A 14,165-nucleotide genomic window follows, 5' to 3' on the forward strand; every position below is an offset into this window, starting at 1 on the left:
TAGCTGTGGGCTGGAGTCTATATACATTACTGAAATAAGTAATTTAAATTTATTTTCTGTTGAAGTATCTTGATTTAGCAAGTGACATATGAGGTATGCCAATATAGTTCCTGGACTGGTGCAATAAAAAGAACACACAGTGTGAAGAAGCTCAAAAATAGTTTTATTTTTATTCAATGTAATCACCACCTGATTGAATGCACATATTATTCTGCTTTAAACGTTTCTGAAGAGTCAGTGAAAGCATCCAAAGAGATGATGTTCAATTCAGTGGTTACATTTTTCTGTATGTCCTCAACATCCAGAAATCTCTTTCCTTTGAGGGCAGTTTTCATCTTGGAAAAGAAGTCCTCTGGCCCTAAATCAGGAAAGTAGGGTGGAATTGATCAGTACAGTTCCATGCTTCATCAGAAATGTCTTCACAACATGTTCAGGATGAGTGGGGCATTGTTATGCAATAAGATTCAGCTGCCTTCCTCTTGAAATTATGGCCTCACCTTGAAAATGTCCTAAGACTACTAAAAACAAGTCCACTGGTGCTAAATTGTGCTAAATCAGGATAGTAGGGTGGATAGATGATCAGTATAGTGTCACGTACATAGAATGCAGCATTGGCTCTTACCCCTTCAGGTCCTTATGAATCACACCCTGTTTGTCAAAAAACATGAATAGTATAGTCTTGATTGTGGACTTCTGTAAACTTTTTGGGCCTTGGTGATGATTTAAGTCCACTGCATGATCTAACTCCTTGTCTATGGATCATGCACAAAACACCCAACACTCATCTCTGTTGACAATATAATTTTTTTTTTTTTTTTTGTAGTTGTTGGCACATGGGCTTCTGTGGCCATAATGCACCTCCCAAGGTTTTTTTGCAGTACTTTGATCCAAGCCCGAGGCGGGATTCAAACCCACGACCTTTGGGTTGCTAGGCAGGCACTTTACCCACCTGGCTAGCCTGTCGGCTGACAATATAATACAGTCAAGGAAATTAGTATTGTCGCAATACTGGATGATGTTTTCACATGATTTGTCCAGAAAACATTTTACTCTCATTTAAAATTTACCTTTTATTATTATTTCTTTATTGATGTATCTTTTATACTTTTTATACCTATGTTATTATATATCGTTATCATATAACGTGGTGACCTAATATATTAGGTCACTGAAAGTTTAAATTTTTTATATGACCTGATTTTGCAGCATTATAGCTTTAGTGTCAATAAAATGTGTCAATAAAATCCAAAAATGTTTGGATTTTATTGCTAATGTGTCAATAAAATCCAAACCAACCAAGCATGATTCATTACTTCTGCATATTTATGAGGCTGTGCAGCACTAATTTTGCAACGACCTTCCTTTTCCCTAAACCTTCATGAAAATTTGACAAATTGTCTCCTTATTCGTATCCAACTCATCAGCCATCATTCTGAGGGCCAACGACATTCTCTTGCTGCAATTTCCCAAACTTTTGTAACTATGTTCATTTTGAGAGCTTCTTGACAGATGCCCATTTCTTGGTTCATAGCGGACATCCTCATGTCCATCCTTTAACCACTTTTACCATTCAAACTTGTCAAATATGACTGCAACAACACCAGTCCAGGAACTTCATTGCCACACCTCGTATATGCCATTATTTCTGTTCATGCAGTTATGTGCCAACCCATTGACAGAAGTGTCATTTATCTTGGCTGTTTATGGAAGTCTGTAAACCTTACATTAGTAGTAGTAGTAGTGGCATGTGATGCAAGAAAGCAAGTGTATGAGCTTATGCAGCATCAGCCAAAAAAAAAAAAAAATCACACCATTGCCTCCAAATGCCTGTCCAGTTCCTCCTTAAATTTATTCAACCTATCAACTTCTACGACAGATGGAAGTTTGTTCCAGCAATTAACCACCCGCTGGCTAAAGGCAAATTTCCGCACATCTATACTATATCTGTCTTTTCTTAATTTGAATTTATGCCCCCTTAGGTTCGTAATCTGAACAAGTGGAAGGATCCCATCAGAATTCAGCGTGCTCAACCCTTTCAAGGCCTTATATACCTCAATCAGATCACCGTGCAGGTGCCTAGTCTCCAGCCACTGCGATTTGCAGAACTTAAGCCTCTCTTGGTAAGAGGATCCCTTCATTCCCCTCACCAATCTTGTTGCCCTTCTCTGTACATGCTCAAGTAAATCTACATCCTTCCTAAAATGAGGCCTCCAGACCTGTACGCAGTACTCAAGGCGTGGCCTGACCATTGCCTTATACAGAGGGATAATCACCTCCTTTTCCCTGCTAGCAAAATTCCTATATATCATTGACAAAACCCCATGACCTGCCTTGGCAGCCTGTCTGCATTGCTCAGAAAACTTCATATCTGACTGCACAATTACTCCCAGGTCTTTTTCATTTTCTACCACCTTAAGTGTAGTACCACACAGTTGGTACGTTTCTCTGGGATTACTTCTACCCATATGCAGTACTTTGCATTTGTCAAGGTTAAACTTCAGTTGCCACTTCTTAGCCCATCTGCCCAAATTATCTAGATCCTGTTGCAGTAGCACACTGCCATTACTGTCATTAACAACCCTGCCAACTTTGTATCATCTGCAAACTTCGACATTAAGCCTGATATACCTTCATCAATATCATTGATAAATATACAAAACAACAGTAGACCTAACACCGAACCCTGTGGGACTCCACTAATAACATTAGTCCACGAAGAGCAGCACCCATTGATTACCACCCTCTGTCTTCTCCCACTTAACCATCCTTTTATCCATTGTAGCAACTTACCCTTAATACCATTTTGCTCCAATTTGTACAATAGTCTTTCATGCGCAACAGTGTCAAAAGCTTTCCTGAAATCCAAATATGATATCAAAATTATTTTTTGCATCCAGTTCCTTTGTAACCACATCATAATATCCTATCAAATTTGTCAGACAAGACTTTCCCTTAACAAACCCATGCTGTGTCTGAATTATTGCTGGAGTCTTGTCTAGATGATCCTGCAATGCATCTTTAACCAGTGACTCCATTATTTTACCCGGAACAGAAGTTAAACTAACTGGTCTGTAATTACTCGTGTCACCCTTCGATCCCCCTTTGTGAATTGGGGATACATTTGCACATCTCCAGTCCGTGGGAACCTCCCCTGAGTCCAGGAAGCTCTCATAATTATGGCTAAGGGTTTGCTTAGTTGCTTTGCCGCCTCCTTTAATATAACTGGATAGATCCCATCCATCCCAGGTGCATTTCTTATGTTTAACTTCAACAATTTCTCCTCCACTTTGCTTTCAGTTATTCGAAAATCATTAAGTATCCTGCTACAATTTGATAACCTTTTGCCATTTTCAAACCTTAATAATTCCTCATATGTGAATGTAGATGCAAAATACTCATTCAGTTTGTTTGCTATCTGAGCAGGATCATCAACAGACGAACCATCGATGTCAAGTGGACCAATCAGATTCATCCCCTTCCTTTAAGAGTTTATATAAGTAAAGAAATCCTTGCTGTTTTTCTTAGCATTTTTTGCCAAGGATTTCTCGTAATCTGCCTTCGCCTGCCTAACCTCCTTTGTCACCTGATTACAGACTAGCTTATATCTGCAATAGGCTTCTGAGTCGCTTGCTAATTTATATGCATCCCATGCATTTTTCTTCTCTATTACGAGTCTCATTAGTTCATTAGATAACCATTTAGGCCTAAACCTTGAACAATATTTCTTAATAGGTATGAAACTTTTAGTAGCTTCCACGATTAATTCCTTGAACGCTTCCCACTTAGAATTTACTGTTGGTAACATCGTCAGTTGATCCCACTGTACAGAATTTAAAAACTGTCGGAGAGCACTGTCCACCATTTCACCTCTTGATTCTCTTGCTTGTGAATGATTTCCCATATATACCAATGATAGTGGGAACTATATGTATCATATTCCAGCCATTTTGAACATGCTATCATCAATATCTGCCTCACTGACACTCCCACTCCCTCACTGACATCTGCTGCAATGACATTCCCATTCCTATCTGTAATTGGCTGCTGCATATTATCCTAACCCGTCAGTTGTATGCAGTCAGCTTTTCTCACATAAAGAATGCTGATGTCTCATCATTTCACCAAATGAAGTACAGTAAACCCCCGCTATTCGCGGGGGTTACGTTCCCGAGAAATATCGCGAATACCGAAAACGCGAATACTGAGTTATGGCTCCCATAGTAATAAAGGAGGGTTCCGTTCCAATGTATAAAACACAGTATATAAGAAAAAGTAGTCTAAAATTTTGTCTATGTATGTATTATATGTATCTTCATAATATGACTATGTACATAGACAGTACATAGAGAAATGCAAGCATATGGTATCGAAACAAAAATAAGAAACAATTTAATATTAAATGTAATATTTATTAGAAATTTCAAACAAATCTTTCAAATCAGCGCCTTTGCTAGCTAAAAAACTTATCCTGCCAGTGCTATCACCAGTTTCCCTAAAGTGTTGATAAAGGAGTTTTGCCTTTTCACGAATAATAATTGAACTTGACGGAATTTTATTTTGAGTTCGGTCTTCTATCCACAGATTTAAAGCCTTTTCCATTTTTTCTAATTTAACATCACGAGTTAAAGAGCAAATTTTTGAAGCAATTAGCGCATTTTCACACACACTACGTCAGATTTTTTCTTCCGATTTCTTGATTGATCGTATCGTTGACTCATTGATTTTATAATGTTTTGCCACTGAGGAGACACTTTCACCATTAGAAATTTTATCTAATAACTCAATTTTATTTGCTAATGTCATCACCTTCTTTGATCTTTTCACATTTCCCTTGTTATTCGTAGCCATATTTTTGTACAGGTTAGAAAGAACTTGTCCACAATAAAGTCACTTTCTTCCATTAACACGCTCGAAAAAAAAAAGTCTGTTTTACACCGCAAAACGTTAGATTTATCACTTTTGTAGCATATAAATTGATAAATTTATTCAATTTATAAGCATATAAATTAAAAGCAAACGATGAAACCTTCCATGACAAGAGCATAACACATATTGAACAAGGATTAGCGAGAAACATCCACGCTTGCGATTTTGTGACACCCCCCCAGCGCTGTTTTGACCAGTGAAGATAATTTTAGCCACGCCCATGTTTTTTTATGGCGGAAAATGCTCACGGCGCGTTAAAATTCACATTTTTTTAGGTTTCATTTTATATTAAATCAGCGACCGCGAATAGCGAGGGTTTACTGTACTGAACATTACAAAATTACCAGGTGATTTTTCACACTATCCTAACAAAAGCTAGATATGATTGATTGGGCTATTTTTCATCGTGTTTTTTCACCTAATAAGATTTATTTTATTAAATAATGCTGTCAATGGTTTAGTGTCCATATGCTCAATGTCCATCATATTGTACCTTTGTTGAGAGTTATGCCCTTCCTTCCAAGATATGGACCATAGTTATCATAAAATAACTGTACTTCATATTGTAAGGATTTGCACTTCAACCTAACAGCCACCAAACTGACCTGTAAAATACTACACTGCTCGATCAGAACATAATGTTTTTCATGAATATTTTATTGTGAACAGTGTCACCAAAAGCAAATATTTGATATAATAGGCATCCTGGAATGCAAATTCTGAGTATCCAATAGAAATTTATATATCAGCTTACAGAGCCACATGTTATTCAAATTATTCATACCTATAAAAACATGGGTGCGACCACATCACTTCATTGTCATTTAGATTATTCCTTTGAGGTGGTAGGCTGCTTGATGTTTTGAAGCCTGTCAGGCAGAGGTGGCACCGTTGGCTTAATATGTCACAGTGTTGTTTTGGCACTATGGAAGCAGTTTCTGGAGACAGGAACCAATACAACAAGAGCTGGTCAAGGTTTCCCTAGGGCTATGTCAACCAGAACAGACCACTATTTGGCTCTAACAGCAAGACTGAACCCTTCGATGTCCTGTCACCAACTGTTTCTTGAGGTTGCTGTGGCCATCAGTGAGCACATTTCCAACTGGACTGTGTTAAGAAGGCTCAATTCAATAGGACTCTATGCAAGGAAGCCAGTGGTTTTTATCCCATTAACCCCAAACCACTGCAGAGCTTGTCAAAATTAGTGCCACGAACATGTGACTCATAGCTCTGATAAATGGGGTACAGTTCTGTTCTCTGAGTCCCAATTTAGCTTACAAACAGTTGCATATTCTCAAATGCATGGAAAAGCTTATTCACAAAGTATGTAATAGTCTACAGGATACTTAGATTATAACCAGTAACTAACCAGTTTTTTAAATGTAAAACACTCCTTATATAATTTTTGTAGTGTACAAATATTTTATTTAATCTGTGCCATTGTGTTTACAAGTATTATTTAAAAAAAAATTACATATTGTTCCAGAGTTACAGTGTATGTGCATATGAACCATATGCATATACACTGTCTACCAGTAATATCTGAACACTCCTCCGTTGATCATGTCCTATCCAAGAACCTTTTGTCACACAACTATAAATATTCTCTTAGACCTTTGAGACAGTAGTATGACAGTGGATGCAAGATGAAGTAGGTGCCTCCGTAGCCAGGTGGGAAGGAGCAGCAGTACGTAGCACATGCTTCTTGATTAGACCGGGGTTCGAGCCCGTCACCACCAAATACGGAGGATGCGGAAAGGTCAGGGAATGACCACCGCATATCCCGGAGCAATATGGCCTTAGTTGCTAATGTTCCTAAAAACCAAAACAACAACAGCAAGATGAAGTGATCTACAGAATTAGAACTTCCAACAGGGAATAATAATAGGATACAACACAAGCAATCAGTCTGTACGTGAAATTTTCTTAGGAAATGTCACGTACAGACCTAAGGATCTTCCTAATTGAGATTCTTAGGTCAACAATTGGTGATGTAATCTGCAACTGAAAGCAGACTGGTGCTGAAACCATCACAAAACTATCTGGAACCTCTGAAGCTGGTAGAACATGACAGGAAAGCTCTGCAAAAAACCATCTGCTCAGAACAGGTTGATGTTGTTGCAGCACACACACAGGCCCTCAGTGAGACAATTTGGATGAATCAGTTTGCACAGGACACTGCATGATATGGGTTACCATGGTAGTGCAGCCATCTACAAACCGCTGATCACCTCTACTAATGCCAAATGCCACCTTGCTTGGTGTAAGAACCACCATTCTTGGACTGAAGACCACTGGAAAGATATGCTTTGGAGCTTGCCAGTGTGATGGTTGTGCCTGAGTGTGGTAGAGGCAATGTGATTGTCTGCAACTGTTTTTCATAGTTTGGCCCATGACCATTGGTTGATTTGGACAAAAACCATGAATGTTGAGGTCTATTAATAAAGACCCCTTTTTATACTTGTAATACGTACACTTACAAGTATATTACATATACAGCAGACTCTCCATTTACTGGGATCAGATTAACTGGGCCACTTCAAGGCTCCAAATTTTAAAAAATCAACCAGAAATCATAAAATTCAAGTAATAAATAGAATAGGAAATAAACAGATGTTTTGCAAGTTGTAAAGAAGTGACTAGAAACAGCGTTATAAGTTGTGATTGGGAGATGAATGTACTTATTTCTGCAGCCCCTGCTGTCTTCACACCCACCACTCAAAAAAACAGTAGAAAGGAACAAATGTTTAGTTTGTTTTAGTGCATCGCGTGGATTATTGTGTTCCGTCGCACTGCAAAAAGACAATTTTTGTTTCATTATTTATGTCAGGGATGTCAATTTTTTTTTATAATATATATTTTTTTTATTTAGAAATCGCAAAAATGATGGGTAAACACAAAAGAGTTGTGCTTTCAATTGAACTAAAACTTGAAATTATTCAAAATTTTGAAAACAGGGCATCCATTAAATCTTGAATGAACCATTTGAGTGGTGGGTGTGAAGACAGCAGGGGTTGCAGAAATAAGTACATTCATCTCCCAATCACAACTTATAACGCTGCTTCTAGTCACTTATTTACAACTTGCAAAACATCTGTTTATTTCCTATTCTATTTATTACTTGAATTTTTATGATTTCTGGTTGATCTTTAATGAACCATTATAATGTTGGTGACCAAACCATATGCAACATCATAAAAAATAAAGGGAAGCTATTAGATTTTGCAGGCACATCTGATAGCATTAAAGCCGTGACTATCAGAAAAATGACGAAACAGTCTACTTACGAGGACCTCAACAAGGCAATGGTGTTGTGGTTTAGTTAACAAACTGCAGAAGAGCCAAGGCAAAATATTTTGTTGACAAATTAAAATTGCAGGATGATTTTGCCACATCTTCTGGGTGGTTGACGCGGTTTAAACAGAGAGGCACATCATTTGTCTGATTTCCATTCAAGGTGAAAAACTAAGTATTGATGCACCAGCTGCCAAAAAATTCACCAGTGAGTTTCAAAAATTTATTAAAACCAATGAACTTGTGCTGGAGCAAATTTACAATGCCAATGAAACAGGATTGTATCGGAAATGTCCAACTATTGACATTTTGAAAAAAACCTGACTGTATTGGATGCAATTTACGAAGTTTCAGCAGCATGGAAATCAATAAAAAGCATAACCTTAAAGAGATCTTGGCATAAAATTTTACCAGGAAACGATGAAGGATTCCTAGGATTTGAAGAAAACTGTGACGATCTGGTACCAGAAATGTTACGAAATTTGCAACAAATTGGGAAATGGGAATGTCGATGAGCAACAATGAATTCATGGTTGGCAGTTCATGATTCTGACAAAGGTTTAGCTGGCCATGAAGTAATAAATGATGAAAAAAAATTTTTTATCATATAACTACACCACACATACTACACCACCACTAAATAATGATGGTAACCCTGAAGAAGAGGAAGAAGAGTTGATATTGTCACAAAAATTTAGCCACAGTGTTGCTTAAAACCACGCAGAAGCACTTCTTGACTATGTGGAGCAGCAAAATGATAGTGTTCTGGTGGAAAAAATGGTTTTAAGAAATATTCACAGCGCCAATCGTCCAAAAGTTGCAAAAGACAAAAAACAATCTTCTATACTTTCATATTTTTCTAAGTGTGAATTGATTTTCGCTTATCTGTCCTATTTTTCGTAAAATTAAAATATAAAATATTGTGTTAAAAATAAAACATGTTTTAAAGAAATCAATAGACTTTTTAAGTTAAAACAATAAAACTTGTGAAGATTATTGTGCACCCCCATCGGCAGCTTTGGCGGCCAACGGAAGCATACATTGTTACCTATAGGTATGTTTTTATGCCTATGCATGCATTGTATTGGACACGTGAGTGGTGCATGGTAAGTTTTTTCGTCTTTTATCTATCACCATATTTATTAGGTACATTGCTGAACATTTTTCAATATTTTTGGATCAACTGAGAAATCGATTATCCAGGATTTTATTTTTACCATCTATCCCGGAAAATCAAGTCTACCGTACTTGTAATATGGTACACTTTCTTTGATCAACTCTATGGTTTTGCACTACCTTCTGATATATTATCCTGGCAACTTGGTCTTGCCTATGAGTGTACTCCATCTGGGTGATCAGTGTGTATCCTGCAGTGATGTGATGGATTATTTCTGGGACCAGGTGGCCATGTCATCTGTCACTCCAGGGTCCTTGTCAATATATTTCCTGTAGTTCCTGGTGTTGATTACCTAGTCATGGATGATGAACATGAGTCCTTTGGTCTCAGGAGAGCCTCCCGCTTGTGAGCCATGCATTGGAAGCCATCTTATCTATGTAGTTTTGATGAAGGTCATTGTAGTGTCTGCCAAGGAGTGCCTTCTTCACTCATCTTTCTTTTTTTGTTTTTTTTCTGTCTGTGTACAATTTGTCTATCTTTCTTACGGCTTGGTAAATTGGCTTCCTTTCCCTCTTCTTTCTGGTCTATGGTCAGGCTCTCGATGTCAACCTTCTGGTGGTGTTGGCAGCTCTTGGTCATCATCCTGGTCAATCTCGTAATCTCCTCCAGCCCAGTGTTGTCCCAATCTGTGATTCCAAAGGAGCAGAGGTGGGAAATTCTGGTATAGGTAATATCCTGGTTCCTGACTGAAATGGCCACCCAGGGTGTATCTTCGTTTGTTTGAATCACTGTGTATGCCAAGGGTAGCCCCTGACTTTTTTGTTGTTGGTGTATGGCTCATGAAGGAGCAGCACATCCAAGTTCTCTTCATCTGCCTTTAGCTTAATGTGCTCAACTACAGCTCGGGCCTGCTGTGCATTGATTTGTAGGATTTTAAGCTCTTTTGTGCTGCATCTATTAGGCAGTAATCTATGCGGGTTTGGTATGCACTCTTTGCCTTTCGGTAAATTGGGCATTTGCTGGCCCTTATGGAGTGGCTGTAGTCTATTTTTTGTGTCTTGCAGTTTGCACAGACCGGCTGAGCTATTTTGTTAGGACATTTGGCAAATTCATGTCCTTTCTCCCCACAGTGGCCACATGTCGACTCAGTCTGAGCATATGTGTGAGTAGTGTGGCCGAAACGGCAACACTTGGGGGACAGACACATGCTCCTTGAATCTTGGCTTCCCCAACAAATGAATATCCTGCTTTGTGTACTCAAGGTTTGCCACACCTTTGGGGCCAACTCAATGACCCAGTTAAATTTGCTACCATCCCTGGACTTGGTTTGATATTTGGGGAAGATAAGCATGTCTGAGCTGTTCTTGTAGGTTCCTGTGGTATATTTCCTCCCTTAGAGTCTCCCAGGCCAGGTTTTTATCTGTGTCATAGATTATAATTGAGAGGCCTTTCCTTTTTGGGGCCTCTGCTACAATTCCCAGTCTTGGTATTTTTTGATTGGTCATTAGGGTCTCTGCATCCTTTTTTGTCTCCGTTTCAATAATTATCCCTACATTTCTTGTCTTTCGAATTGACTTGATTTTTATTGTTTTCAGGTCGCCATTTAAGTTTGCAATAACTGAAGTTTTGATTTCTTTGCTTGATTTAGGGGCATCTTCTGTTGCTGGCTTAAAGATGACAAGGTTTGGTTGTGGTAGGAGCATCTTTTTTCTGGGTGGTAGAATGCTAGGTATTGTCACATTGTTGGGTGTTTTGGAGCTCCTCAGTGCTTCTGCATATGAGGGAGTGTGCTGTTACATTTGTTTTCCCTGCTCGTCAAGATAGGCCTCCAGTTTTGTTTGTACCTTTTCCTGCAAGAGATGTTCACTGACCAAAATCGATTTCATCTTATTCCATATGGTGATTATTTCTCCACGTAGTCCGGTTGTAATCCTGCTACTGGATTTGGCCATCAGCTGTTCCAGTTGTGTTCACAGGAAGTGCATTTTCTCCAGGGTTGTTCCATCTGGGAGTGTTGGATCCAGTGGGAGGGGTTTGTCTTGTCTGGCCTCACTTGTACTTTGTGTCTCCCCAATCACTCTTGGGGACAGTCTTCTTGTATTGTTTTTTTGCTCACTGGACCTGTTCTGGCATCGTCTATATTGTCAGGTATTGCGTCAGTGTTCTGTATAGCGGGTTCTTGTACACAGGTTTCCTGGACCTTGATTTCTGTATTTTCCATTTTCCGGGAAAATGGTAGATTTTCGGATTAATGAGATAAAAGAGTAGCAGCTGCAGAGAGGTCTCCAAATGCAGTAGTTCTACACTAGCCACAAGTCTGTGAATAAATTTGGGGCTGAACAGTTCGTCAGATAACTTTAGGGATGTTCCCCACTGGTCACATGGGGGGAAGGAAGGCCCAAGTGTAAAAAAAAAAGGAAAAAAATTCTTTTTCTTCTTTCTACCTAGAACAATGGGGCTAATTTCCCCCGGGGTTTTGAGGGGCGCTGTACATCATGATAGGAAGAGAGCTGCAAATCACCCGTGGTCAGTTTTTGATAGGGGTAATTGATAATTGTAAGGTAAGATAAGGGTAATTTGGTAATTGCCTACGCTAATTATATACTCAAATGAGGAGTCGCTAATTAATTTGCATATTAATTAATCAGAATATGCCCACAATCAATAAAAATAATCAACATTATAGTAGGCAATACCAATTTCCAGAGTGTGAATAGCATCTTCAACAGGGCAGAAGTTGTTGACCAATGGCCGTTCCCCTTTACAGTCACATAGTTAGTTGTTGTTTGGGACGAAAGGGTTTGTTCCTGCCAGGTAAGAAGCAATGACCGTTGACAAACAACTAAATTATTCGTTTAAAAGGAAGAAGTCTCCCACAATCACAAATAACATTAACAACTTAACACAAAAACGTTTTTGATTTTCGCACTTTGTCAAGTCATTCTTGGATCACTCATAATAGCATTGCCCTATAGGTTTTGTGATTGTTTCACGTAAAAACTTTGAGTTGTTGGTTTTATGTTATTAGAAGTTTTTTTGACTAAAAAAAAAAGAAAAAAGTAAAGTGCAGCCATTATCAACCCACTGCAGGATGGAAGCCTCCTCAACAACTCATGCTGAGGAAATGGACCATAATCTGCCACGCTGGTCTGGTCCAGTGCGGGTTGGCAGATCGACCGTATTCAGCAGTCAGGGGCTTGAACCCTGGTCTACTTAAAGAGCGTGTGCTACTGCACTTCTGTTCCTGCCCACTCGGCTACTAGCCTTATTCTAAAACAAATCCTTTAGGAAATATGCTGCATGTTGATATAATTTGTACTGGAGTATCACATTATTTTTGTTTGACATTTTTGCACTTTTACTCCCAATATTATTCCAAGTTCTACTAATTTTAACCTAAGAGAGCGATCGCCTTGTTGCTGACTTTCAATATGGCATTTTCTTATTGTTCAGAATTGCTATTATCAATGAGCATTGTGTCGGTCTGTACAAATTGTAAAATTGCAATTTTGGACATTCCCAGTCAGTCTAGAAGCAATTAGATCTAGTTATGTATATGTGGCTCCAAATTACAATTTGTGTTATTATTGCTGTCCGTTCCTTTCATCGGGATGCTGGATCACTAGCTCTGTGTTGGCACAAGCACTATATGTAGCCAGGAATTATGCTATACAAAGTATTTAAAAGCTCTTTATAAAATAAAATCTAACTGTTCTGGACTATAAATAAAGTCACCTGAGTATCCAGTATCCTTAACTGTTCCTCTCCATATTGTTGACGCACAAAAACCTGTGTATTTATTTTTTTTATTATTATTTTATTTATTTATATATATATTTTTTTTTTTGTTGGTTATTGGACAAACTAAATTCTGCAGAATTTTTTTCTGTACATTAACCACAGAATATTCTTTTCATAGTACTATTTTTTCACTTTGAAAATTTTCTGCTCCATATAGTGTAGGCTGCCATGATGTTTTGGGTTACATGGCTCAGTTCCCAAGGTATTACCAACATAAGTTCCAAATATGTACCTAGAAGTTAGTTTCAGGAACTAGAAAAATTTGCAAGGATTCAAAAAAATATATGCAAGCAAAGTACTTCAATGAATAAAATTTTACTTTTTTTAACAACAGTAGAAAACATTTTTTTTATGTTAAGTAATTTTTTCAGGTAACTCAGTATATAGGAGAAATTTGCAGGTATCTACTAGCACAGCCTAAATTGCCAACGGACAAGCAACATAAAATCCGACTTATGTTTGGTAATGGACTACGACCACAGATCTGGAAAGAATTTACAAATCGATTTAATATTAAACAGATAGGAGAATTGTATGGTTCTACTGAAGGAAATGCTAATGTCAGTAAGTATTATTATAATTATCTATGTTGTGCAACTGTTTCATAAAAAATCAATTTTTAAATAGAATAAGTCCATATCAGTTCAACAAAGCATGAAATTATCCCAGTCAATTTTTATCGATCTTGGTAAGATTATTAATCATTAATATTTATATGCATATGCCAAATTATAACTTCCTAAATGATGCAGATCCAAAGTTAGTATTAGTAGTGGCAAATGATGCAAGAAGACAAGCTTATACAGCATCAGCCAAAAAAAAAAAAAAAAAAAAACTTTCCATTTCACCTGTCCATTCTCTCTAGTTCTTCCTTGAATTTATTTAAAGTATCAATCTCTATAGCAACAGATGGAAATTTGTTCCAGCAATCAAACCACTGCTGGCTAAAAAGTAAACTTCCACACATCTATTCTGCAAGTTAGGTCACAATGTGTATGTATCTGCATGTATTGCAGTTGACCAATTC

At 37.9% G+C, this 14,165-nt stretch overlaps 1 protein-coding gene across 1 annotated transcript in view; it reads left to right on the plus strand.

Annotated features, from left to right (window-relative positions):
• The window catches only part of Fatp1 (Fatty acid transport protein 1), a 259,281-nt gene that overhangs the window by 180,620 nt on the left and 64,496 nt on the right, over nucleotides 1-14,165 (plus strand). Inside the window, exon 7 of the mRNA XM_090371137.1 lies at nucleotides 13,510-13,702. Coding sequence (XP_090227263.1) covers nucleotides 13,510-13,702 — 193 coding nt within the window. The remainder of the gene's footprint in view (nucleotides 1-13,509; nucleotides 13,703-14,165) is intronic.

Source organism: Mastigoproctus giganteus, chromosome 4 (assembly GCF_048544385.1).
Source record: "Mastigoproctus giganteus isolate SK-2022 chromosome 4, ASM4854438v1, whole genome shotgun sequence".
NCBI classification, from domain to species: domain Eukaryota; kingdom Metazoa; phylum Arthropoda; class Arachnida; order Uropygi; family Thelyphonidae; genus Mastigoproctus; species Mastigoproctus giganteus.